We start from the raw sequence: 25452 nt of genomic DNA, 5'->3' as shown, positions 1-25452 counted from the left end.
ACATGTTTTGGTTTGTTTGTTTTGTTTTAACTCCCTCTCCCTCCTGTGCCAGAGGCACTGGCTCCACTGCCCTGATGTCCAGGAGGAGTTGGATCGCCTAGACTATCGGCAAAAGCTTTGAGAATGCTTTTGACCTTGGAGTGGGGATAAAGCAGCAGGGGGAGAGGAGTGAAACTCTATCCTGTAGCTGTGATGGATCAGCTGCAGAACCCAGTTGTCTGAGGTTGAATCTTCCCAGGCTGGGGCGAGGTGAGACAAATGCCCTCCAAGCCTGAAATGCTTCAAGTCATTGTAGTGGGTTTTTGCTGCTTTGACTGAGCAGCTTGCCGTTTGTAGGTACCAAACCCTCTAAAGGGTGCTCTCTGAGGATTCCAAGATCCCCTCTGGAATTTTGTATCTCTGTCCTGGCCCCTGAAGGGCCGGAAGCTATGAAAGGACCGATTGTATTGGAAGGGCCTTTTAAAAGGCTGTTTATCAGTCTTTTTATTGGTTGAAGGCATCGTCTTTCACTTATCAGACGATTCTACAAGAATGCCTTGTAGGGCAGACTCACCAAAAAGCTTCTTACTGTCGTAAGAGACGGTAGCGAGGTTTAGCCTAGAGGTAGAACCAACCTGTCCAATTTTGAGCCACAAGTGGCATCTGCCAACAAATGAGGAAACCGCCTCTTGCGCTGAGAATCTAATCGTATCAAGAGTGGCATCGGCTATAAAGGCCTGCGCCTTCTGGATCTTGAATAGTTGCTGTCACATCTTAACTGGGTCCCCTGGAGGATCACTCAGAAGACTGACCACCAATAATGAGGAGTCACGGGCTGCCCTGGATGCTGCCGCTGTTGCACGGACCACCAGGGACACGTTCTCATGACACGATTAAATGACAGCTAGACCTTCTGGTCAGCTATGTCTTTTAGAGAAAACTTACCCTCTCGAGATGCCAAGGAATCCGACACCAATTGCGAAATCGGGGCATCCGCATTTGGTGTCCTCAACATATCTGTAGTGGTTTGCTGAAAGGAATAAAGTTTGTTAGCCATGCACACAGCCTTGCTGTTGGAAGCTGGTGTCAACCATTCCTGTTTGACTACATCCACAAACAACTCTGGCATGGGCATCAGCCTGTCCTTGGGGTGTGCTCTAGGAAAGACCAAGTCCCCTTCGGCACAAGAGTCAAAACTCTGCCCAGCCTCAGTCCCATTGTTTTAATAATTCTGGGCATCAGTGGGCTGAAGTCCTCTGCCACAAAGAGGCGCTGTGACACTGAGGCATCACCAGTGTCCTCCCCTCCAGACCATTGGGTCTGGATCAAAACCTCCTCCTGCATTAATTGGGTCTTCAGGGTCAGAAGGCAGATTAGGCCTCTCTGAGTTTGCAATGCCCTTTTTTTGGGGGGGGAGGTGCAAGTAAACCCCTAGGGCCCCCAGAGTCTGATCAGAAGCATCAGAGGAATGGTCCCGTGCCACCTTGCCAGCCAACTTGCCCAGCTCACTATGCATAAGTTTGCTTTTGGCCTTCTTGGGAGAAGGACTGACAAACTCGCTAGGTGAGGAGCTCACACTGGGTGATCTATGCCTTCTCCCCTTTGTGCATCTCTTACTCCTTTTAGGGGGCCTAACCTGGTAGATGGTGCCAATGATTGCATTGCGAAACCATGCCAGCTACAGGTGGCAGCACAGACTTAGGTAAAACAGCAGAGTTAGAACTGGATGCTTTAGGCCCAGTCTCTGCAGCAGACTCCCCCTGCTGGCCAAATTCCATAATCACAGTCTTAGGCTTTTCCCGCCCTTTTAGAGACTGTCTCCCTTTTACATTACCGGCTCCTTCAGGTAAAATGGAGGAATTCTTCACAACCGTCGCCATCTTAAGGACAGAAGATGTCTGTGATGGCCTTGCTGCCCTGCCGGTCAGGTTGCTAGCCAGCTCGCCAATCCGCCTAATCTCTTCTGAGGTCACGCCATGGCTGGGGCCCGCTTCTCCCCCGCCCCCTACCGATTCGCCCGGTACCTCAACATGTTCCTGTTGTTGCAAGGAGGGCCTTGGAAGGGAATGCTACGGTGCATTCAAAATGGCCGCCGGCTTTTTTCGCGCCGTCTTTTCGAGCTCAGTCGCCATTTTAAGTATCTCCCCGCTGTTACTGACGTGAACTGCCCGCTGAACTGATGCACCTTCCGAGGGGCCACGAGGTTCCGAAGTGCAAACGGCACCCTCCGCTGCCCTCCGGGCCGCTGAAGCACGAGTCTCGCGGCCCGAGGGCAGGAGACTCGCCGCGGACCCGGGAACGATCGGTGCGGGCGGCTCCAAGGCAGCCGTCACTGTTGTCGCAGCCAAACTGATTAAATGGAGCTTCCCTGAGTGCTTGGTGCCTTCCCTTCGCTCCTCTGACCTGATTGTGGCGTTCGTTGCTGTGCAGCTGGGGAGTGCAGAATCCTCCCGCCTGCAAGAATGCCCCGGTTCCGGAGAGCAGAGCGGCAAGCTCGGTCGCGTCGGAGCTGGGGTGCCGAAAGCCCTTGAAAGTCCCGGACCAAAACGGTCCTGAATTTTGCCTCTGGGCACCAAAACAATTCTTGCCCTAAGCGGGCTGCCCATGAAATGGAAGGAGCTGAAGGGGGGGAGGTGGGAAGAGGTAAGGGAAAGACTAATTTTTTTTTGTTTTTTGTTTTGTTTTAGGGAACACAAAACAAGGAAAAGAAGAAAAAAACTGACAGAAAACAGACAGTTAGGAAGGTGAAAAGGACAATAAAGGAGAAAAAGACCAGGAGAGAAGAAAATCTGCTGCTGGAGCTGAAGCGAGGACAGAAAGAACTGGGGCGGGGTTATCCTCTGCAGCCCCAAGTGGGCGGGCACTATCTGTTTTGTTTATTCACAGTATCTGTCCTGCTTGGAGCTGGTGGGGAAGGATAACCCAGAGATGTCCCTGGCATCAAGAACTGAGAAGAACTGGGTGGGGTTTCTCCTTCCCAGGCTTATAAAACATTGCATAATTTACATAGTCCTGCCTCCTGGAGCACATGGGAATGATAACTGATGAAAATAAGCTGATGTAGGGAGGAGAGCTGGTCTTGTGGTACCAAGCATGAATTGTCCTCTTTGCTAAGCAGGGTCCATCCTGGTTGCATTTGAATGGGAGACTACATGTGTGAGCACTGCAAGATAGTTCCCTCAGGAGATGGGACCACTCAATACCCTCCCTGGCATCTCCAATATAGGGCTGAGAGAGACTCCTGATTGTAACCTTAGGGAAGCCACTGCCAGACTGTGATTTCTTCAGCATACAGACACTCCCCAACGTACAAACAATGCATACTTACAAAAAAGCTCCATAACACTTTAAATTAATGAAGTCCCCAACTTACAAATGCCAACTCGTACATACAAACAAGTCATCCCTCATAGGAACTATATGTGTTCTGAGTTATGAACACCCAACTTACAAATGAACTTTTGGAATGCAACTCGTTTGTAAGTTGGGACTCCCTGTATTTGCAAAAGTGGCTAATACATGCTAAAACTAAAATAAATATGAACAAAGTGGTAAATAAAAGCAGAAGTATCACAACAGAGTTTTGCCTTTTATCCAGCTTGCTGTCAATAAGGTCTTGAGTCTGGTTGGCTGAGGTTCGTGCAGAAAACATCAGAAAGTGGCTGATATATTCTAGTGGCAGGTTCTTTAGAAGCTTGTCGGCAATGGTGAGGGTCTTCCCAGTCCCAGTGGGACCAACACAAAGAACCTATATTTGGAAAAGAAAACTGTCACCATAAGAAGGGTTTGCCGACTGTAGCCACACTTTCACAATCTTATTTGCCAACCACTATGCATCTTGATAGCACATTGGTACTGCACCAACCTAACTCTCTATGGGTTTTCAAAGTGAGATTTGAAATCATGTTAACTGATGTGATAGATCAGGCCACATGATTTCTTTCAGAGGGAAAAGGCCCGCAAAAAAACCAGAGGTGGGTACAGGAAAATCCTACGATTGTGCAGTCATTCTTCCAGCTATTTGAGTACCAGTGCTGACTTGACTGAACAACAGAAAGTTTACATTGCTACAATGCTAGATTAACTCCATTTGAAATTTGGAAAACATACCGGTTTGTTGTTGATGAGTAACATTTCCAAGAGTTGTGCCATCTGGACAGTGTTCATTGTGGGAACGATAATGTCAGAAAAGCTGGTTTCAGGCACCATAGTAAACTCTGTAGAGGAATCCATCCAGCTCACCCAGTGCACCTAGCAGAGAGAGGAAGAGGTTGCTGGGAGGGAAAGATCACCATGCTAGATCAGTTCATGTAACCCTTTTAAAAACATGGCAAAACATATCCAGCAATGCCCTGGAGTATTGTACACTTTTTGTCTTAAAACATAGGCAGTATTTTGGAGGCCAGCATCTCCAAGTACACAATTCCCCTGATTTTAATAATATTACAAAACATGATTATGGTTGGCTCTTGAAGCAATGCTTTCTGCACAATCCATTTCATGGAGATGGGAGATCACATTTCTTCTACTGGATTAAGGCTAGAACAAGCCTAGAGCAAAGGAGAGAATAAGTTTTTTTTTAATCATTTGGAAAGATCTTTAATTTATGGACTTTTGACATGACATAGTTTGAGTATATTTGCTTCACAACTTTTAAAAGTTCCCAGAATGTATCGTATGCATATTGACCAACTTGGAATTACTACATAATACCTTATTCAGTTATTCCTTCACAAAACAAAAATCTCTTTCCAATGGGATACATGGTTCTGGAAGGAAATTTTGCTTCAAATATTTTAAAAAATATATTGTTCAAATTATTCCCCCTATTCACAGAATACTAAGAAGAACAAATAATTATTAAGGTCATTCATGTGCCCTTAGGGCTGGGAAGAATGCAGGATCCTACATACTTTCCCTCACACAATCCGGTGCCCGAGGAGGGCTCTGCTGCCCATGCGCTCACAGGAGCAGCGGGGTGTTGAGTAGTGCACTAAAGGAGAGATGGGGGAAGGAATCCTGACTGCCAAATATTCCACAATGCATCATGTGAGCAGTGCGGTGCATTGGCATCTTTTCCGGCTGCCAGGCCACTCCCCCGTGCCTGCAGCTCTATGGTAAGTATGGCTGCCAGCAGCCCAAAAGGAGCTGCTGCACCCCAAATGCCCATATGAACCAGGTGTGAGGGTAGGAGGCACATACGTGTTCTCCTACCTCATTTTTAGCCTGGGTACAAAAGCTGGGCAACCCAGGGGTGGAGATTTGGGATGGGGAGAGATCCTGGCACTTCTCATGACAAGCCTTACCCAGGCTAGCACTGTCCTACCCAGGTAGGGCTGCTTGTGAGAACAACATCAAAATATATCAATATTCAATATAAATGATAAAATATATAATTGACCAAATCTTTATGGAAATTTGGACTTAAAATGATTTAAGTAGGAAATTTCTTTATGTTTCTGATGTTATCTCTTTTCCTCGTTTCCTTTCCTCCTCAGCAAACAGTGTAACCTAGAAATTGTAATATTTGTGATCATTTTCTAGATGACAATTCTCTAGAAAAGAGATTTCCCTCCTGTTTATTCTTGCATTAGCTCATGTCACAGCTCATTACAATGGATCTCCATAACCTTGTCATCAAAAGATAATGTGGAAAATGCCTCTGAATCGCTTTTTGAGAGTTCCTCTTTCTACACTATTGAATAATGTATCACCATCTCAAAAGGGTGTTGCAAAGACAAAGACTCTAGGGTTCTTGGGTTCAAGGAATGGAGATCAGATAAGCTTCTCTGAGTAGCAAAAATATTAAGCACTTCTAGGCCTGAGCTAGTTATAAAAAGAGAACACATTGTATCTGTTCAGTGGATATTACATCACTTCCCTCCTAAATCTTCCTTTGAAGGAGTAAGAAACCAAGTTCAGAGCAAAGACAATGATAATCTCATTTACCATCTTTTCAATTTCTTCATCATCCTCTTCCTCAATGCTGCTTATTCCAGCATCATCCAATTTATAGTCATAGACCAACCCCTCTTCTGGAAACGGGATGCTTATCTGTGAGGATTAGGAAGAAAACAGACTATGAGCACCACAACTAGCTTCAGTTCTTAAACTAATAGGTAAATTGAGGAATGTTGAGATTTCAGCCAGTTTGTTTAGTTGGTCACTTTATTTGTCTGTATCTCCTAAAATAGTGAGTCACAAGCAAAGTAATTTATCTGCCAGACTATAGCATGAAGAACAACTAAGTCAAATTCTGAAAATGTAGGAGCCTTATAGCTGCCAATAGAAACAGATAATATCATCTTATTTGTTTGTTATCTCTCTTTGTAAACCGACCTGAGCCATTTTTGGAAGGGCGGTATAGAAATCGACTTAATTAATAATAATAATAATAATAATAATAATAACTGGAATAATAGCAGATGAAGTGATGCAACACTTATTAACTAACAAACAGCTTCCAGTTGAAAAGAAAGGAAATTGCCCAAACACCAGACGCACAAAAGACCAGCTGCTGATTGACAAAATGATTTTAGAAAACTGCAAGAGAAGAAAAACCAATCTAAGTGTTGCATGGATTGACTACAAGAAAGTCTTTGATTCATTGCCTCACACATGGATACGAAAATGTTTAGAAACAACTGGTGTCAGCAAAAACATTCAGATATTTATTTTAAAAGCAATGAGAATGTGGAGTACACAGTTAACAATCAATGGTGAGACACTTGGACAGGTTAGCATTAGAAGAGGCATTTTCCAGGGGGACTCACTATCCCCTCTCTTGTTTGTAATCGCCATGACCCCACTTTCACAAATACTAATCAAAACAGGCCTCAGATACCAAACATCTAAAACATCAAGTCAAATCAACCATCTGCTGTACATGGTCGATCTGAAGTTGTATGGAAAGTCCCAGTCAGAAATTGAATCACTGCTAAGCACTGTCCGTATATTCAGTAGCGATATAGCAATGGAGTTTGGACTAGACAAGTGTGCTGCATTAATAATTAACAGAAGAAAAATAACAAAAATGGAAGGAATAGAACTGCCCAATGGAAGCAAGATCAAGAACCTGGAAGAGAAAGAACATTACAGATACTTGGGCATTCTCCAGGCTGATAACATCGCACACACAGAAGTTAAAAGAAAAATTGGAAGTGAATGCATCAGGAGAGTTAGAAAAATCCTCAAGTCCAAACTCAATGGCGGGAACGCCATACAAGCCATAAACACCTGGGCTCTACCTGTTATCAGATACACTGCAGGAATAATACAGTGGACCCAGGCAGAGCTAGAGATGCTGGATCGTAAGACCAGGAAAATCCTGCTCTGCACCCCCGCAGTGATGTCGATAGGCTATACAACCCTCGCAGCTCAGGTGGAAGAGGAAAGCTGCAAGTCCATCAAACAGTAGAGGAGAAGAAAAGAGGCCTTGAAGAATATATCAAGGACAGTGAAGAAGATGCACTTCAAACGGTCAATAACGAGAAATTATTCAACACCAATGAAAGAAATCAGGCCTACACAAAAGAACAAGTCAAGAACCGAGCAGAAAAATGGAAAAATAAGTCCCTGCATGGTCAATATTTGCACAGTATAAGTGGAAAATCAGACATCACCAAGACCTGGCAATGGCTTAAGAATGGCAACTTGAAGAAAGAAACAGAGGGTTTAATATTGGCTGCACAAGAACAGGCACTAAGAACAAATGCAATAAGAGCAAAAGCCGAAAAATCAACCACAAACAGCAAGTGCCGCCTTTGTAAAGAAGCAGATGAAACAGTGGACCACCTCATCAGCTGTTGTAAAAAGATCGCACAGACTGACTACAAACAAAGGCATGACAAGGTAGCAGGGATGATATACTGGAACATCTGCAAAAAATACAAGCTACCTGTAGCCAAAAATTGGTGGGACCATAAAATTGAAAAAGTTGAAGAAAATGAAGATGTTATAATATTATGGGACTTCCGACTACAAACAGACAAACATCTGCCACACAATATACCAGATATAACTGTAGTTGAGAAGAAAGAAAAACAAGTCAAAATAATCGACATAGCAATACCAGGGGATAGCAGAATAGAAGAAAAATAAATAGAAAAAATCACCAAATACAAAGATCTACAAATTGAAATTGAAAGGCTGTGGCAGAAAAAGACCCAAATAATCCCAGTGGTCATTGGCGCCCTGGGTGCAGTTCCAAAAGACCTTGAAGAGCACCTCAACACCAAAGGGGCCACAGAAATCACCATCAGCCAATTACAAAAAGCAGCTTTACTGGGGAACAGCCTATATTCTGCGACGATATCTATAACAATTGACAATAAAATTCAGCCATCCCAGGTCCTTGGGAAGGACTCAATGTCTGGATAAAACAAACCAGTCAATAACACCTGTCTGACTGTGTAAACAAGAAATAATATCCAATTTTCATCAACTTGCTTTCTCACTCGACATCTTCGCCCTTAACCAAGTGCTGAAGGATAGGCGGCTTTGGGCATCCCCAGTTGCACCTACACTCCAGAGCAAAGCGAATATGAACCAGGATTCAATCACCTCACCAATACGGGCGGTCTTCTCTGGGGGAATTTTTTTCATTCCCTGAAAATTCAATTAGAAGCACAAAATTAATGTTTGAACTGCCCAGATAAGCAGAGATGGTGAAACATGAGATGGCTTGCTGAGCTTCCTTAACTTGCCCATTTATATTTTGGGTGCCTTTCCTGAAATCTTGTAGTCCCATTCTGTTATACCCTGGTTGGTATTACTCACATTGATCCCCTGAAGTAAACAAATTTACTGCAAGTGTTACAGTGTTAACCTAGCTGTTGGGTGAGTTTACACAATCAGTCTAATGTCAGTTCTGCAGCAACCTATTAATTGATTGATTGATTGATTTATATACCTGACCCTATACTTTGCCTGACTCCAAAGGCTCTAGGCAGTTTACAAAAATAAACACAATAGAAACAGAAGAAAACCAACTATTAAACAATTAAAATTTTAAATATTCAAAGATTACAGCAATTAAAAATTTAAACAGCAATTAAAAACATTCAGAGACTACTAAAACATTAAGAGATTACTAAAAGCCTGGCTAAAAAAGTGTGTCTTGAGGGCTGTTTTAGAGGCTGGTAAAGATGTTAAGCCATGAATGTGGAGCACATTCCACAGGCCAGGAGCAACTATAGAGAAGGCTTGTTCCTGAGTCACTGCCAGATAAGCTGGAGGTATACGGAGACGGACTTCTCTTGCTGATCTTAATGTGCAGTGGGGATCATGCAGAAGAAGGTGCTCTTTTGCCCAGAAACCTATTGGCAGCCAATGCAGTTGCTTTAAAACAGGCATAATATCGTCTCTCCAAGAAACCACAGAGACCAATCTAGCCGCTGAATTTTGAACCAAATGAAGTTAACGAACTACATACAAAGGCAGCCCCATGCAGAACACATTGCAGTAGTCAAGGCTTGATGTTACCAAAGAGTGCACCACAGTTCTGAGACCATTATCTTCAAGGAACGGACATAACTGTTGTATCCAATGAAGTTTGCCAACTAAGTTGGTAAACCTAGAGATTCCTGTGATGTATGTGCTCCTTTACAGCAATTGTGTAAAGACATAAATTTTCCCCAATCTCACCAACCCGACATTAAGTCAACATTGTCAAACCGATTACAGATCTTGGCTTCATGCTGAGTTGGTCAATTGCAAGCAGGAGAGCAGGGAAAATTTCTGGGCTTACATCATTGTTCTACAGGAATGCATGAGTTGTGGAAATCTCTAGATTCCCACCGAGCTGACATTAGATAGACTGTGTAAACCCACCTGTTACTTCATATCCTGATTTTAGTTCTAATCCAGATCCTGTCTTAATAATAACAACAGAGATAACATAACATCAAAGTTTATGTGCAATCTATTTCTATCTGTTATTTGAATGCCTCTTTACGTTATCAACACTAAACCTACATAAGAAAATAAGAACAGCCCTGCTGGATCCAGCCCAAGGACCCTCTAGTCCAGCATCCTGTTTCGCACAGTGGCCCACCAGATGCCACTGGAAGCCGAGGGCAGGAGTTGAGGGCATGCCCTCTTTCCTGCTGTTACTCCCCTGCAACTGGTACTCAGAGGCATCCTGCCTTTGAGGCTGCAGGTGGCCTATAGCCCTCCGACTAGTAGCCGTTGATAGACCTCTCCTCCATGAAGTTATCCAAACCCCTCTTAAAAACATCCAGCTTGTTGGCTGTCACCACATCTTGTGGCAGAGAATTCCACAAGTTGATCACGCGTTGTGTGAAAAAGTACTTCCGTTTGTTGGTCCTAGACCTCCTGGCAATCAATTTCATGGAGTGACCCCTGGTTCTAGTGTTATGTGAGAGGGAGAAGAATTTCTCTCTATCCACTTTCTCCACCCCATGCATGATTTTATAGACCTCTATCATGTCTCCCTGCAGTCGTCTTTTTTCTAAACTAAAAAGCCCCAGGTGCAGGCGCGGAGCCAGCTGAGCGGAGGCCTACGTCCAGCCCCGCTTGGCAGCCCCCTCCAAAATGCCTGTGCACATGATGCGCACGGGGGCATGGCTCAGGCTCCATGGGAGCCCAGAGCGAACTCCCCCCTCCCACGCCTGGGCCACCGAGAGCCCGGGCAAACTCTTTGCCATCTATTTCAGGCCGCTCCGACTGCCCGACAGAACGTTTTTCCCTTCCTCTCCTTCTCTGGAGGGAGAGAAAGGGGAAAACATCCTATCAGGCAGCCGATACTGACTGAAATGATGAACTGAGAGCTCGTTCAGGCTCACGTGACCAAGAGGGCATGTCCTGGGCTGCCGAGAGCCCGAATGAGCTCTCAGGTTGTTATTTCAGGCAGTGTCGCTTATTTCAGGCAGTCGGAGGTGCCTTTCTATTGGGCAGTCGGAGGTGCCTGAAATTATTGCTGAATTGTTTGCCAGGGGGCTTGGTGGCCCGGGCGTGGGAGGGGGGAGTTCGTTCTGGGCTCCAACAGGAGCCCAAGCCACCGGGCGGGGTTCTCTTGGTGGCCTTTCCCCATTGGCGGCCTGGTTTTTTTTAACCCTTTCACCCAATGGTGGCTATGCCCCTGCCCAGGTGTTGTAGCCTTGCCTCATAAGAAAGGTGCTCTAGGCCCCTGATCATCTTGGTTGCCCTCTTCTGCACCTTTTCCAGTTCTACAATGTCCTTTTTGAGATGTGGTGACAAGATTTGTACACAGTACTCCTGGTTTTATTTTCAATCCCCTTCCTAATGATCCCTAGCATGGAATTGGCCTTTTTCACAGCTGCCGCACATTGAGTTGGCACTTTCAACGAGCTGTCAACCATGACCCCAAGATCCTTCTCCTGGTCAATCACCGACAGCTCAGATCCCATCAACGAGCTGTCCACCATGACCCCAAGATCCCTCTCCTGGTCCGTCACCGACAGCTCATATCCCATCAGTGTATACTTGGAGTTTTTCATCGCAATGTGCATCACTTTACACTTGCCAACACTGAACCGCATTTGCTGCTTTGTCGCCCACTCACCCACTTTGGAGAGAGCCTTTTGGAGCTCCTCACAATCCATTTTGGATTTCACTACCCGAAAGAGTTTGGTATCATCTGCAAATCTGGCCACTTCGCTGCTTACCCCTGCTTCTAGATCATTTATGAAAACATTAAAAAGCACCAGTCCCAGTACAGATCCCTGGGGGACCCCACTTCTTAATTCCCTCCATTGTGAAAACTCTCCATTTATACTTACCCTCTGTTTCCTGTCTTTCAACCAGTTAGCAATCCACACATGTACTTGTCCCTTTATCCCATGACAGCTAAGTTTCCTCAGGAGTCTTTGATGAGGAACTTTGTCAAAAGCTTTTTGGAAGTCCAGGTATACTATGTCAACTGGATCACCTTGATCCACACACTTGTTGACACTCTCACAGAACTCCTAGGTTCGTGAGGCAAGATTTACCTTTGCGGAAGCTATGCTGGTTCACTCACAGCAGGGCCTGTTCTTCTATGTGCTTTACAATTTTATCCTTGAGGATGCTTTCCATCAATTTGCCTGGAACCGACATTAAGCTAACTGGCCTGTAATTTTCCGGATCACCCCTGGATCCCTTTTTGAAAATCGGTGTTACATTTGCTACTTCCCAGTCCTCTGGTACAGAGCCTGATTGCAGGGATAAGTTACATATTTTAGCAAGGAGGTTGGCAATTTCACATTTGAGTTCTTTGAGGATTCTTGAATGGATGCCATCCGGCCCTGGCAATTTGTTAGTTTTCAGTTTTTCCACACAGTTTAGAACATCTTCTCTTGTCACTTCTATCTGACTCAGGTCTATAGCCTCCATTCCTAAAAAGCCTGGTTCAGGAACAGGTATATGCTCAGTATCCTCTGCCATGAAGATGGACGCAAAGAACTCATGTAGCTTCTCTGCAACCTCCATATCCTCTTTAATAATCCCTTTCACTCCCTCATTGTCTAATGGTCGTCCAACCGCCTCCCTGACTGGTTTCCTGCTTCTAATGTATTTAAAGAAGTTTTTTGTTATTCCCCTTTATACTTTTTGCTAAATGTTCCTCAGACTCTCTTTTTGCCTCCCTTATTGTCACCTTGCATTTCTTTTGCCAGAGTTTGTGTTCCTTTCTGTTCTCTTCATTTGGACAGGCCCTCCAGTTTCGGAAGAAAGTCTTCTTCCCTTTTATGGCTTCCTTGATGGTACCTGTTAGCCATGCTGGCATCCTCCTGGAATTAGTGGTACCTTTCCTCCTATCTCAAGCTCTTTTAATTGCTGTTGTAGACAGGAGCTTTGTCTCTTGAATTATCCTCAAGACAAATCAGAACCTTCTAGTATGCATAGATTCATCTATAGCTACCATCCAAATATGATGAATTGCACTGTAAGTGTCCAACATCTCTCTTGAAATGCACATAGAAGCTTGGGTTTGCTGTGCATCTGTTCTACTAAACCCAGTGCCCATTTCATCTAGAAATCTAGGCATCAACAGCTACAAAAATCTTACCTCAACAGGAATGAAGGGGTGGAAGAAACAGTCCAGTAACTTTAGAAGACTCATTGTCAGATTAGCATCTGTAGAAGCAATGATTTCCTTCAAAGAATTCCGAAGAAATCTGATGGATTCCTGTAAGGATTGGGAATAGACAATGCAGCACCAGAGTAAATTGTTTTCAGATTTACTTACTATCTTGGTGTTCAGTTTCCCTTTCCTCACTGCAGCTTACTCTGCTGAAATCACTGATATATCAAGGCATGATCCTGATACTCGCTGCACTTCAACCAGAGAAGGGACACCAAAAGAGACAGCAGAACTTTGATGGTAACAGATCATTGCTATATGACTATCCTTGTTTCTTTAACCCAGACAGTGTAAGATTAATGCCTATGCACAGAAAAGCCACCAGACCATCTCTAAAATGGACAACCTGCAACAGTGCTTTTATAGTAACAGTGTTACTATAAAAGCACTGTTGCAGGTCTATTTTAGAGATGGTCCGGTGGCTTTTCTGTGCATGGGCATTAATGTGATTATTTAAGAGCGTTGATATGGCAAAACTCACATTTCAGAGCCATATGTAATTCTGGGATAAAACTACTAAGGAAGAAAAAGCTGTCAAGGATTGCATTTTGTCTGGCAGTTGGTTAAAGACAAGGAATGTTTTTATGAAAGGCTTAAATTACAATTGAGCTTCTCTCCTGTTATTTATATTAATAGCTGTTCATTGTTAATATGGAAGAGAAAGTGGAAGAGGTGCATTTGTAATGCAAATGAGCATTTTGGCCAATGTCGGGTTTATGGCCCACATTAGAAAGCAATTGACGCAAGAACTGCTTAAGTCTCATATTAAATTGGATTTGTGCAAGAGTTTACCACTTGTGCAGGAGGAGTTCTTGATGAACTGTGCCTATTGACTGCTCTAGATGAAGGCAAGTATGATAGGTTCAGATTCCCTGGCTGGCTAACCCTTGGTCTGACGTACAAATTTTGCATTGCATCAAGCTTAGGAACACTGCAATAGTTCACCTCTAGGAATCTGTTGAAAAGGGATTCCAGCTTCTCTGTGTATGGCTTCATAATGTCTGGAATTTTCTTCAACCAGCATTCAGTGAAGGGCTTGAGTCCCAAAATGCTGGGCTCTAGGTATACCATGCCACATCGGGAAACAGTAGCGGGGGAGGCAACAGCTAAATCTTGCACTTCAAACATCATGGTCATGGCCTGCAAAACAATGGTAAGAAGCCAGTATTCACTGCCACATAAAAGGTGCAAGGATGAATTCTGTAGCTTATGTTGTTAATATATACATGGGGAAGGTCCCTAAAATTTACCTTCTCAAATCCTCAGTCAATTTGGAATTAACGAAAAATGCATTGCTACTCAGCAGCATCTTGCAGAAATATTCGGCTGTGATCTTAAACATACTGGCTGGCATTTCCAAATAGCCCACACTGCTGTGTGATCTGGCACAGATCATGACAAAGATCTTACATTGTTTCGGAGATAAGCTGCGCTTTACGAATTTGTGCACTTGCACTCTTGCAAAAGACCACTGACAAGGTCCTTAGATGCCTGCAGCAGCATGAACTGACCTGAAATACCGCCATAAGCCTGCACTATATGTGGGCCACTAATTTGAGCCTATATTCCATGAAAATAAAATATTTCCCCTTTCAGATAGATAAACTATATATCTTTAAGAAAGATGACTTTTCTATCTTGTTTTAGCTAACCCTGAATATTCATTGTAGTTTAGCATAGCTTTTCAGCAGTGTCACACACACACACACACACACACACACACACACACACACACACATCAAGACATTTTTAAGAATAGGTTGGTTTGGGGTTTAATAGAAAGCAGTTTCTTCTGAGAGTAACTTAAGTTAATACCAGAGTGACTAGGAAGTGTGTGCGTGTGTGTGTGCATGTGAGTGTGCTATGCGTCCAGGCACATATATACATACACACATGTGCATGTGTGTATGCATATACAGTATGTATGTATGTAATCTACGTTTGTGTAGACATCAGGAGACAAAGAGAAATATGAAAAGGCGAAGAAGTAAAAGATACCTCTGTTAGCTTAATAATTTCACCAGAGCTAAGACACAACTTCTTGTTGTCATCCAGCACAGTATTCATATTTTCAATCCAAACTGCATCAACTGGACCATCAAACATGTACCATCTCTTGTTGGTGTCTGTGGCTATGGCTCCTACACGGATAAGAGCAGGAAGAATCCCATCTGTCCTGTTAGGTGGCAGAGAGATAGTCAGTCAATTAAATAGTCACACAGGCTCATTGAGTAATGTCCTGTTTTAATTTCACATATATGAATGTATGTTCTCCATTTTTCTCTCCATCTCCTCTCCTCTTCAGTTTATCCTATACAGATCTGCAGACTTCAGATGCTGTAAAGATTATAATCTACCTTCTTTAGGAAAAAAAATCCCATTTGATATTTTGGTAGGAGCAAATGAAGAATGAAGGCATGTATCTACTTACTGCCAGAAATGCAAAGGCCAATGGGTACTGGATGGAGTCCAATAGTTTATCTCCATCAATAAATTATCATTGTCATCAATGTAGAACTGTTATAATTATTATTCATTTTTGTTTATTTAGGCTTTGAGGACATGCACGGACTTTTTTCTTTACAAGATCAAAAGAAAATAGGCTCCTTTGAAGCCCAGCTGGATAGAACAGATGGCTTTATGCCTGTGAATGAGTTTTGAAAATGGATATGGTATTTTTTGTTACTCTGCTGCATGTGTATGTTGCCCTTTGGGCAAAGTTTGTATTGTAAATAAGCTGTCACACTTAAACAGAATATGATATGGAAAAATCTTCCATAAGTATGCACTTTAGCCCAAGTCTAGTAAGCTTCAGGGTAAAATGTAGGAAACATTTACTGGGCATAGCTTCTCTTGGAGTTCTTGTTATTGGTTTTAATACCTTTATGGAATTATACACTTAAGCTGTGTAACTAAGTATCTATTTGGAACAGCAGTTAGAAAAGCAGTATTACAGTGGAGTCTCTCTATGGACTGCAGTTTTATTCATACTTCTATTACTTCACTTCTGAAGAGGGATTTGTAAATGTAATGATCCACAGAATCCATCTTCATCAGTCTAGTGGGCAAACCTTGTAATCCAGAGTGTCGTGAGACAGCTGAAGTTGACGGGGGTGGGGGGAGCCATAAGAAGGCTCTGATTTCTTCATGTTGCTCATCAGAATAAACATGACGGTTCAATGGAATAACTAATAAGGGGAGACAACTGCAGATACAAAAGGGCATTAGGTATCCTATCCTGCTGACATCCACAGCAGACTGCATGGGGGCAGGAAGCGATTTTCACTTCTCTCCCCAACCTCCGTAAGTGCTCTTTGCCTGTGTGACCCCCAGGAACATAATTCTGGAAGACAAAAAGCACTTACAGAGGCAAGGAAGATCAGGGAAAATCACTCCCCGTTGTGCACACACTCTCTTGCTCAGGAAGACTCTGTTTAAGAGCAGCCTCTCCTTGTGAGGATGCTCCTCCTGCTGCTTCCTCCCAACATTGCTCGGGATGTTAGTCAGTGTCATGAACATCTGATTCATTTTATGTATGCAAGCCCATCAGCATAAACCCAATAGCCTACATGATGAGGGAAATTATTCAAGATAGTCCCATTAAAATTAAAAAGGACAAGTTAGGCAGAATAACTCAAAGTAATCCAATGAAATTAAAAGGACAAGTCAGGCATTGTCCAATTTTCCTACTCATGTGCACAGCTTAGAAGAAAGCAGGGATGTGCAAAACGTTTTGATATCAAAATGTTTTGACTTGAAATGGGCCATTTTGAGTGTTTCAAACTTGAAAAAACTCTCTTTAAATAAAGGGCCTGTTTTGGCTCAGAACAAAACAACCCCATTTTGATTCAGAACATTTCAACGTTTCAAGCACCATTTTAGAGGCCAGTTTTTTCCTTGCTGGTTGGTTTTCTTACACTGGCTGCTGAATGGCTTGCACTCCTAAGGGGGTTGGTGAGAACGGTTAGACATTTGTTAAAAACTGACTGCTTTCATGGTTTGGGTGGTAGGTAGCACTCATCATATCCTACCACCCAACCCACTCTGGTGTTATTAGGAGCTACCCATGGTGAACAATGGGGTGTTTTGAGTTTCCCCATTATTCTCTATGGCTGAAACACTCAAAACATTTCTAGTTTTGTTCTGTTGAAACAACCGGGTTGACTGCTGTTTCAATGAAACGTTTTGGCCATCTGTATTTTGTTTCGTGATTGAAACAAAATGCAAAATCCATTTTGTGCACATCCCTAGAAGAAAGGGCTTGATCCAGTGAAGGTTAAGCATTCTATTCCACTGTTTTCAGTGTTACACAACTAAACTCAGTATTTAACTGGCTGGATCTTGTCCATATATTTTAATCTTACCACTAAGGCACAAAAATGGCTTTCTAGAGTTTAGATTTTTAAAGAGTCCATAATTTCTAGAAAGAGGCAGAAGCTGCTAGAAAAGAGAACAGTTTTGCCTTTTACCATTCATGAGTTAACAAGTCAAACTCTCCATACAGCTGGCCCATTGTAATAGATTTGGGATTCAGTACATAATATTTGACAGCTTCATAGTTTCCACCACTGACTGAAGGCCGACCTTTCAAAGATGTCATTGCAGCTGCCAAAACTCTATAGCACTGGAGAAAGAGAGTGCAAGGGAATGAAACAACATGGCATCTATTCCAAGACTGAACTCAGAGACAATGCAAACTTGCCATGAATATACAATAACGAATAATGCAAAGTTATTTGTTAACTTTGGACAAAGGACTTTGCCCAAGCCTTTGACACGATTAAGGTAACAGGATTATACAAGGCAAATACTGATCACAAAAATGGAGGAGACAATGGCCTCTATTCTTGCAGAATTTTGATGAAAGACCTGCAAACATCACATTGCAGAAATCCCACTAAAGCTGTGCAGGCTCAACGTCATCCATATCTGCCTTAATGAGGCTTTTTCATAGTACATGTAAGTTCATTATATCAGTTTTAATTCTCAGTATGCTTATTTCAAAGCACTCCTATACAGGTTGCTATGTTTTGCAGGAAAGATTTTTGGAAGGGGTGGGTTTCCAAACAAAATCTCTAACCCTATTAGATTAAACATACTGAGGCAGAAAGTCCTCGTGCCATGGGTATCAGCACTGGAGAAAATCACTAAGGTGATTTCCCTTTTCTCTGTTAACGACATCAGACTCCATATTCCACAGTGCTTACCTTACTTTTCCCAGAGCCTGTGGGCCCCACCAGCATGAGTCCATGCCGCACTACAGTAGTTTCATACAGCTGGATACACTTTGTCACAAAACCTAGAGCAAAAAGATTCAGAATGGGAATACTTCACAGTTTCTTTCAATGGCTTTTGGATGTAAGCACCAACTGTATTGGAATGGCTTGAGAACCTAAGAAGGCCCATACTGCTTTATGGCCTCTAAGCACCAGAGAATTTTGTTACTCTGTCTTTCAGGCACCAGGCCTCACATCAGTTTCTTCCTTAGCTAACTGGAGAAAGATGTCAGCCAAGCCTGGCATTCTACTCTTACTTAAGACTTCCATATCTCCCCCACATTCCATAATCCGAGTGATACAGTATGTGAGTGACACAGATACAGACACAGACACACACACACTAAATGGCACCCAGTTCCATGTGTGCCTTATTACTTTCACAGCTCAGTACACTCAGTACTCAGTGTCTGAATGTTACAACACAGTGGCTGACTTTCTGACTAAATATACTCAAGGAAGTTCCATTGAAATTATTAATAAGGACAAGTTAGGCATGCCTAACTCCTGATATCAAATGCAACTGGGGAAACAAAGTGTAAATTTGTTTGTGAATTCTTCTGTTTCTTTTTGATGTATGAATGTTTCTTCACTGCCATGCCTCATATTTTGCATTAGAAAGATCAGGGCTTGACCTACCTGGTTTTCCAATTTAAAAATGTTGGAGGCTTTGGGGCATAACATCATAGTTGAGGATTAACAGGGAAGCTCCTAGATGAAAGGGCAATTACATGTAGTTGCTACATTTATATCCTGCCTTTTTTCTATGGAACTCAAGATGGAGTACATAGGATTCCCAGATTGCCCAGCCAGGCAATGGCCATACATGTTCACATATGTTCTGTGAGCTGAGATTGCTGAAGGTGAAGTTGTAGCCTGCTGCTCTGATGCTGTCTAATTTCATATTATTCTAAGAAGTTACTGCTATATAACAAGAATTCTGTTTTAAAAAATGCTAGTGGCATAATATAGGGCCAAAATAAAGAACCTTTGTTTCCTCTCCACTCACCATCAACATCCTTCAAGTTGTCTTTGAGACAACATCTGTGAATTGCTTCCTCCAGGATGCCATAGTCAATATGTTCCTCTACGATCATAGGAAACAGGTCAGAAATTATACCATTGAAGAGTTTAAGGTCATCCTGCAAGAACTTAGGAACATTGACATCCTTAATGGCCCTTAGGCAAATCAGTTCCTGTGAAAAATGAAAGAACAGAATATAAGACAAACGCTGCTTCTGTCTCTTGTCTTGCAGTTGGCCATCATAGCCATCATGCCCAGCCTCAATAGCAAATATTTTTCTTCATCGGAAGTCTTGATTGTTCTACAGATATTTTGTATTTTTGATGATATACTAATTTAATTACGATTGCTTATTTAAATAATAGAACATTTTCTTTTTGCTTTTGTTCCAAACATCAATAACTAAAGTGATAAAAAATAGTGTTTTTTTCTTCACTAAAGTTGCCTGGACAACGTTACCAACAATTAAGATTTTTATTTAAATGAAGTAAACAAAAATAAGCTAAACAAGTTTTACAAGAGGTCAACTGAAAATGCAATCACACATTTTAATGTATAAATCTATTACACCTTAAAATGAACGAACAGAGCAGAATAGAATGCTAAATAAATGATGAAGTCTCAGCATATGGCAATATTAACTGATTTTAATATTTAGTTGGAAAAATTATTTCACAATGAAAATATTAACAAACTTCACTAGCTTTAATTTCAGCATGGTGATGGGGCTGTATCAGTGATGGAGCATCTGCTTTGCATGTACTACCAGGTTCAAGCCCTGGCATTTCCAAGTAGGGCTGGGGAAGAATCCTGCCTGAAACCATGGAGATCCACTGCCAGTCATTGTAAACAATACTGAGGTGGACGGACCAATGGTTTGAGTTGGTATAAAGCTGGCACATAAAATTTTGCTCCCCACAAAGGAAGCACAATGTGGAGCAAAGATATTGGGCTTTTGCATAACAAATGAGCAACAATTGCACATTTAATTATGCTAAATTCTGATCATTTGGAAAAGGCCCTGAATGTAATAGGGCAGGGGAGGTGTTCCCAACTTTGGGCCTCCAAAGTTACTAGATTATAACTTCCATCATCCCCAGCCACAATTGCCAACAACACGGGGGGCCCCAATGTTGGGATCCTCTGTAAAATGGGGAAGGGGCTATTAATCATTGTAGAGCTGTTTCTCTGGTCATTCTCATGCAAGAAAAAGACACGTCCTAGTGACAATGCAATACCACATATAGAGCCAGTTCAAGTGAGACCATCATAGACTTGCCTCATTCATTGTTGAATTTTCTCTTTTGAGGTTGCCGGCAGCTGAAATCACAGTCTTCACTGCTCTCATTCCAAAGTCATAGTGGTCCTGTGGCAGATATAGGATAAGCATCTAATCAGTTAGACAAGGGGAAGAAACAGTCTTCCTGTCTACCTGTAGCCCAGGTTCTTGCTTGAGTATGAAGAAGCAAAAGGAGGGGGATCCTTTACATAGATAGTCTTATACTTCAATGTTTTATTGTAAAAACAGTTTTTTAAAAGACAGTAGAGAGTAATGGTCTAAAGGAGAATATGAAAAACAGCAGCAATTTATGAGTCCTTCTGTCCTCTTGCAGCTGTTCCTTGATAACAGCTTGAAGTAAATTAAACCAAGGCATGTGATAGTATTGATATGACTACATACAATATTGTACTACAGAAGATAAGATGGAGAAAAGATAGCTACTGAGAAGTGAAAGTGAGAATGGAATATGTTCTTCTTCTTCTTCTTCCTGTGGATGGTAATGGCGTGCCAGGACCATGGTAATGGCGTGCCATGGTCCCACTAACGCCACCTACTGGAAGTCCAGTAAAGAGCTCAAGCGTTCAAACTAATATAGATCTACAAATGTTCAAATAAACGAGACGACTTGAGAAAATTCCATAAGAGCGAGATAGCCAGTTTCCAACTTCGTCGATCCAGAAACAACTCCCGAATAGACCTACCACTAAAACCAGCGGATTGAAGAGAGAGAAGAAAATCAACACGATCATCACTGAAACGAATACAATCCCACAAAAGATGGTCCACAGTTTCAGAAACTCCACAGAACTGGCACAAATCACCCCCCAATTTTCCAAGAAGAAGCAACCTATCCCTAGTCGAGCAGTGACCCGATAGCACCCTAAACAAAGAGACCTGCCGGGACCTACCCAAAACACTGAACAAGCTGAAATCACCCAATTTCGGGCAGAAAGCATAAACCCTCCAACCCGTGGAGTCCACATCCCAATCCGCCTGCCAAACCTTCCTCAATTCCGACCATACCCAAGATCTAACCTCCATACCATTAAAGGGGATTCTGCAATCCACAGCTGGGCGGTCCAAAGACTCCTTTGCCACAGCATCCGCAAGTTCATTACCAAAGATCCCAACATGGGACCGTACCCAATGGAACCGGACACAAAAAAACCCCAAATGAAGAAAGTTACTCAGGTTCCAGATGTCAGAAACAACGGGGGATTTATTCAAAAAAGCACCCCCTTGAATAGCCTGCAAACCGGACTTAGAGTCTGATAAAATCACATACCTCCCAGGGGGCATTCCCTGGACCCATTCCAGAGCTAAGAGGATCGCGGTGAGTTCAGCCGTCATAATGCTGACACCCCCAGTCAACCTATATCCCCTTCTCATGCCCAAACTGGGAAAAACAAATGCCGCAGACACCCTATCTCCCCGGACGGTCCTGGAACCGTCTGTATAGATCCTGCAAAAACCAGAATCCGCTGATAACCGTTCCAAAGTCAGAGATTTTAACACAGCAGCGGACTACCAAAGGGGGCCTCCCTCCAAACCGTCCAGCAGAACCTCAGGGGGACTATACAGCCAAACTGGATAAATCAAAGGCACATTCCGCGCCAGCCGTAGCCCCTCAGTGAGATCCGACTCAAGCCATTTGAACAATCTTACCGCATGAGGACAGCGACCTCCATCAAACTTTCCAGGATCGCTAAACTCCCAGCATTGATCATATACGGAGCCCCAATTCCCAAATGATAAATCCCGGAGCTGGTTCCACAGCACAATATCCAGGTATTCCCGACGTAATGCCCCAGGCATCTCGCCAGTCACCCCCTGGAGAACACTGCAAGGAGTAGTAGGGAAAGCCCCACAAACAGTCCAGAGGGCTGTAGACTGGATTACATCCAACCTGTGCAAAGTAGATTTGGAAGCAGATGAGAAGGCCTGACATCCATAGTCCAACACCGAGCGAACCATGGCACGATACACCAACAGAAGAGACCCCCAGTCCGCTCCCCAATAGTTACCAGAAATACTTCTCAGTAAATTGAGACGCGGCCTACAACGATCTTCAAGGGAACGAACATGGGGGACCCACATTAGTTTGGAGTCAAAAACTACTCCCAAAAACCGAAATTCAGCAACAAGCTCAATACGAGAGCCGTACAGAAACAAGCTGGGAGCCACCGATATTGAGCGATGTGTAAAAATCATCCCCTTCGACTTCGAAGGCAAAAACTTGAAGCCCCACTCGTTCCCCCAAGTCTCCAAAGCAAGGAGAGCCTTATTTACTTTATCCACAGCGCTACCCAAATTTTTACTCCTATACCAGATTGCACAGTCATCTGCATATATACTGCAGGCCACACCTTGTGGCAAAACCAGAGGCAGGTCATTCACCATCACGTTAAACAGAGTAGGGCTCAAAACGCTGCCTTGGGGGATCCCATTTTGAATTTCACGGGGCTCAGAAACTGAGTCCCGGACTCGGACTTTAATACATCTGCCCTCAAAAAAGGACAATAGCCACCGAAAAAGTCTTCCTTTTACACCACAACAGTGCAGCTTATACAGCAAGCCCTCCCTCCCAACCATATCGTATGCTTTCTCAAGGTCCAGAAATGCCAAAACCAAAAACCCTTTCAAATGAAAGGTCTTATGTACATCAGTTTCCAATCGGACCACCTGGTCTAAAGTGCCACGACCCCTCTGAAAACCACTCTGAAAGTCTGTAAGCAACTAATTTTTCTCAAGATACGACATCAGGTGATCGTTGATCATCCGCTCCATGAGTTTACAAAAACAAGAGAGCAAAGCTATAGGGTGATAAGACGTTGGTTCTGACAAATTCTAGCCCGGTTTGCCCACGGGAACCACAATGGCATCTTTCCAGGATAGTGGAACAACACCCATCTCCCAAATCAAATTATATAACCAAAGCAAAAGCTGAACTGAGTCCTCAGGCAAGTGTTGAAGAATTTCATAACTGATGCCATCCTCACCGGGAGCTGACCGCCTTCCTAGACATATAGCCCTACGAAGCTCCCAATGAGAGAAGAACGCATCAAGCTCACATTCCAAATAAGGAGTAGACACGTCAAAAACCGCCCTGTTGCTTTCCAAGAAGGCAGCCTGACGTCGCTCAAAGGAAGTCAGCCTATTATCCAAGCTGCCAACTTGTTGAAACAAGTCAGCAAGCGTTTCAGCCTTTTCCACATCCAAAACAGAAACATAACCATCTGCCGACACCAAAGCAGGAACACCTCTCAACTTTGGATAAATCCCATTCATCTTCCGAATCTGCCTAAAGACGTTCCCAACAGGAACATCTACTGACAACCCGTCACAATAGGACCTCCAGCTCTTCCTCTTCGCCGACCGGACAACCAACTTCACCTTAGCCCTCAAGTGTTTATAGACAAGCAGATCAGCCCCAGACATAGAACGTTTAGCTTTCCTAAATGCACGGTTCCGTGCTCGAACAGCCAATTTACAGTCCTCTGACCACCAGGGGACTAAACGACGGGATGTATCCCGAGCCCCAGACCTGGGAACAGCAAGAGAGGCTGCTTCAAAGATACCAGATGAAATAATGTCAGAAAGCTCCTCTACCGAAGCTGAAGCGGGGGCCAACGCCAACTCCCGTGTACAGAAGGTCTGAAACAAACTCCAGTCAGCCCTCATATAATTCCAACGAAGGCCCAGAGAATGCTGCTCAAAAAGCCCCTGCTCTCCAAACTGCAATAAGGCAGGAAGATGGTCGCTTCCCATATGAAGGTCAGACAAAACTTCCCAAGAACATTTCCCTGCTATTGAGCCAGGAACTATACCCAAATCCAAAAAAGACATCTGTCCAGAACTAGAATCAAACCTGGTCGGAGTGTCATCATTAAGAACCACAAAGCTATGGTCAGCACAAAACGCCTCCAAAACCTTGCCATTAGAATCAAGTCTCGAACTGCCCCACAGAGGATTGTGACTGTTAAAATCCCCACAAAAAATAACCAGACCCCGAACACCATCAAGCAATGCCTCCAATAAATCCCTGGAAATAGGCCGGCACGGGTTATATATATTAACTATCCTAACTGGCACTGACAATCCTACCAGCGGAATTTCGATAACCAAGACCTCAGTCTCCTCGATCCTGATATCAACTCCCAAATAGTTTAAACCTTCTAAAATACCAAAAGGTTTGTCTTCATAAGGTGAAGTGTGCTAAATTGTTTACTTCCTCATATTATTCATAGTAAAGGAAAGTGTGAAAAAGTGAATGTGGGGTCATGAGAGTTGTTTAATTGAAAAAAATCTCATTTGCTATGATAGAATGAGAATTCACACCTCAGAAAAAACTTCTGAGGTTTAGCACACTTCACCTTATGAAGACAAACCTCATAAAAATAAATTCACCAAAATTCACCCCCTGCCCAATCACTCTTAAATTGGGGATGAGTGGTAGCCTCCACCCATTAGACACTATCTACCAGCCCACCCCACTCCTTTGGGGCAGATCCACTTTCTGCCCCCAATCTGCCCCAAAGACACCCAAACTTCAAAAATTCTCAAAAAATCAGCCCTCTGCCCAATCCCCCTGAAATTGGGGTGGTAGCCTCCACCCATTAGGCACTACCACCCCACCCCACTATTTTGGGGCAGGTCCACTTTCTGCCCCCAAACTGCCCCAAAGTCACTAAAACTTCAAAAATTCTCAAAAAATCACCCCTTTGTCCAAACCCCCTGAAATTGGGGTGGTAGCCTCCACCCATTAGGCACTACCACCCCACCCCACTAT

General features: G+C 43.3%; 1 protein-coding gene across 2 annotated transcripts in view; it reads right to left on the bottom strand.

Moving 5' to 3' along the window:
* DNAH1 (dynein axonemal heavy chain 1) overlaps positions 1-25452 on the bottom strand; it is a 280454-nt gene that overhangs the window by 104178 nt on the left and 150824 nt on the right. For both annotated transcript variants that reach the window (XM_053298325.1, XM_053298327.1), the window contains 11 exons: positions 20661-20747; positions 19367-19553; positions 18289-18380; positions 17551-17705; positions 15080-15257; positions 14027-14221; positions 13007-13126; positions 8428-8586; positions 5929-6033; positions 4090-4230; positions 3567-3727 (listed from right to left, as the gene is read on the bottom strand). In XM_053298325.1, coding sequence (XP_053154300.1) covers positions 3567-3727; positions 4090-4230; positions 5929-6033; positions 8428-8586; positions 13007-13126; positions 14027-14221; positions 15080-15257; positions 17551-17705; positions 18289-18380; positions 19367-19553; positions 20661-20747 — 1580 coding nt within the window. The remainder of the gene's footprint in view (positions 1-3566; positions 3728-4089; positions 4231-5928; positions 6034-8427; positions 8587-13006; positions 13127-14026; positions 14222-15079; positions 15258-17550; positions 17706-18288; positions 18381-19366; positions 19554-20660; positions 20748-25452) is intronic.

Source organism: Hemicordylus capensis, chromosome 2, assembly GCF_027244095.1.
Source record: "Hemicordylus capensis ecotype Gifberg chromosome 2, rHemCap1.1.pri, whole genome shotgun sequence".
Taxonomy (NCBI): Eukaryota; Metazoa; Chordata; class Lepidosauria; order Squamata; family Cordylidae; genus Hemicordylus; species Hemicordylus capensis.
Note: the sequence above shows the minus strand (reverse complement) of the source record. Positions and strands in the feature narration are given on the sequence as shown.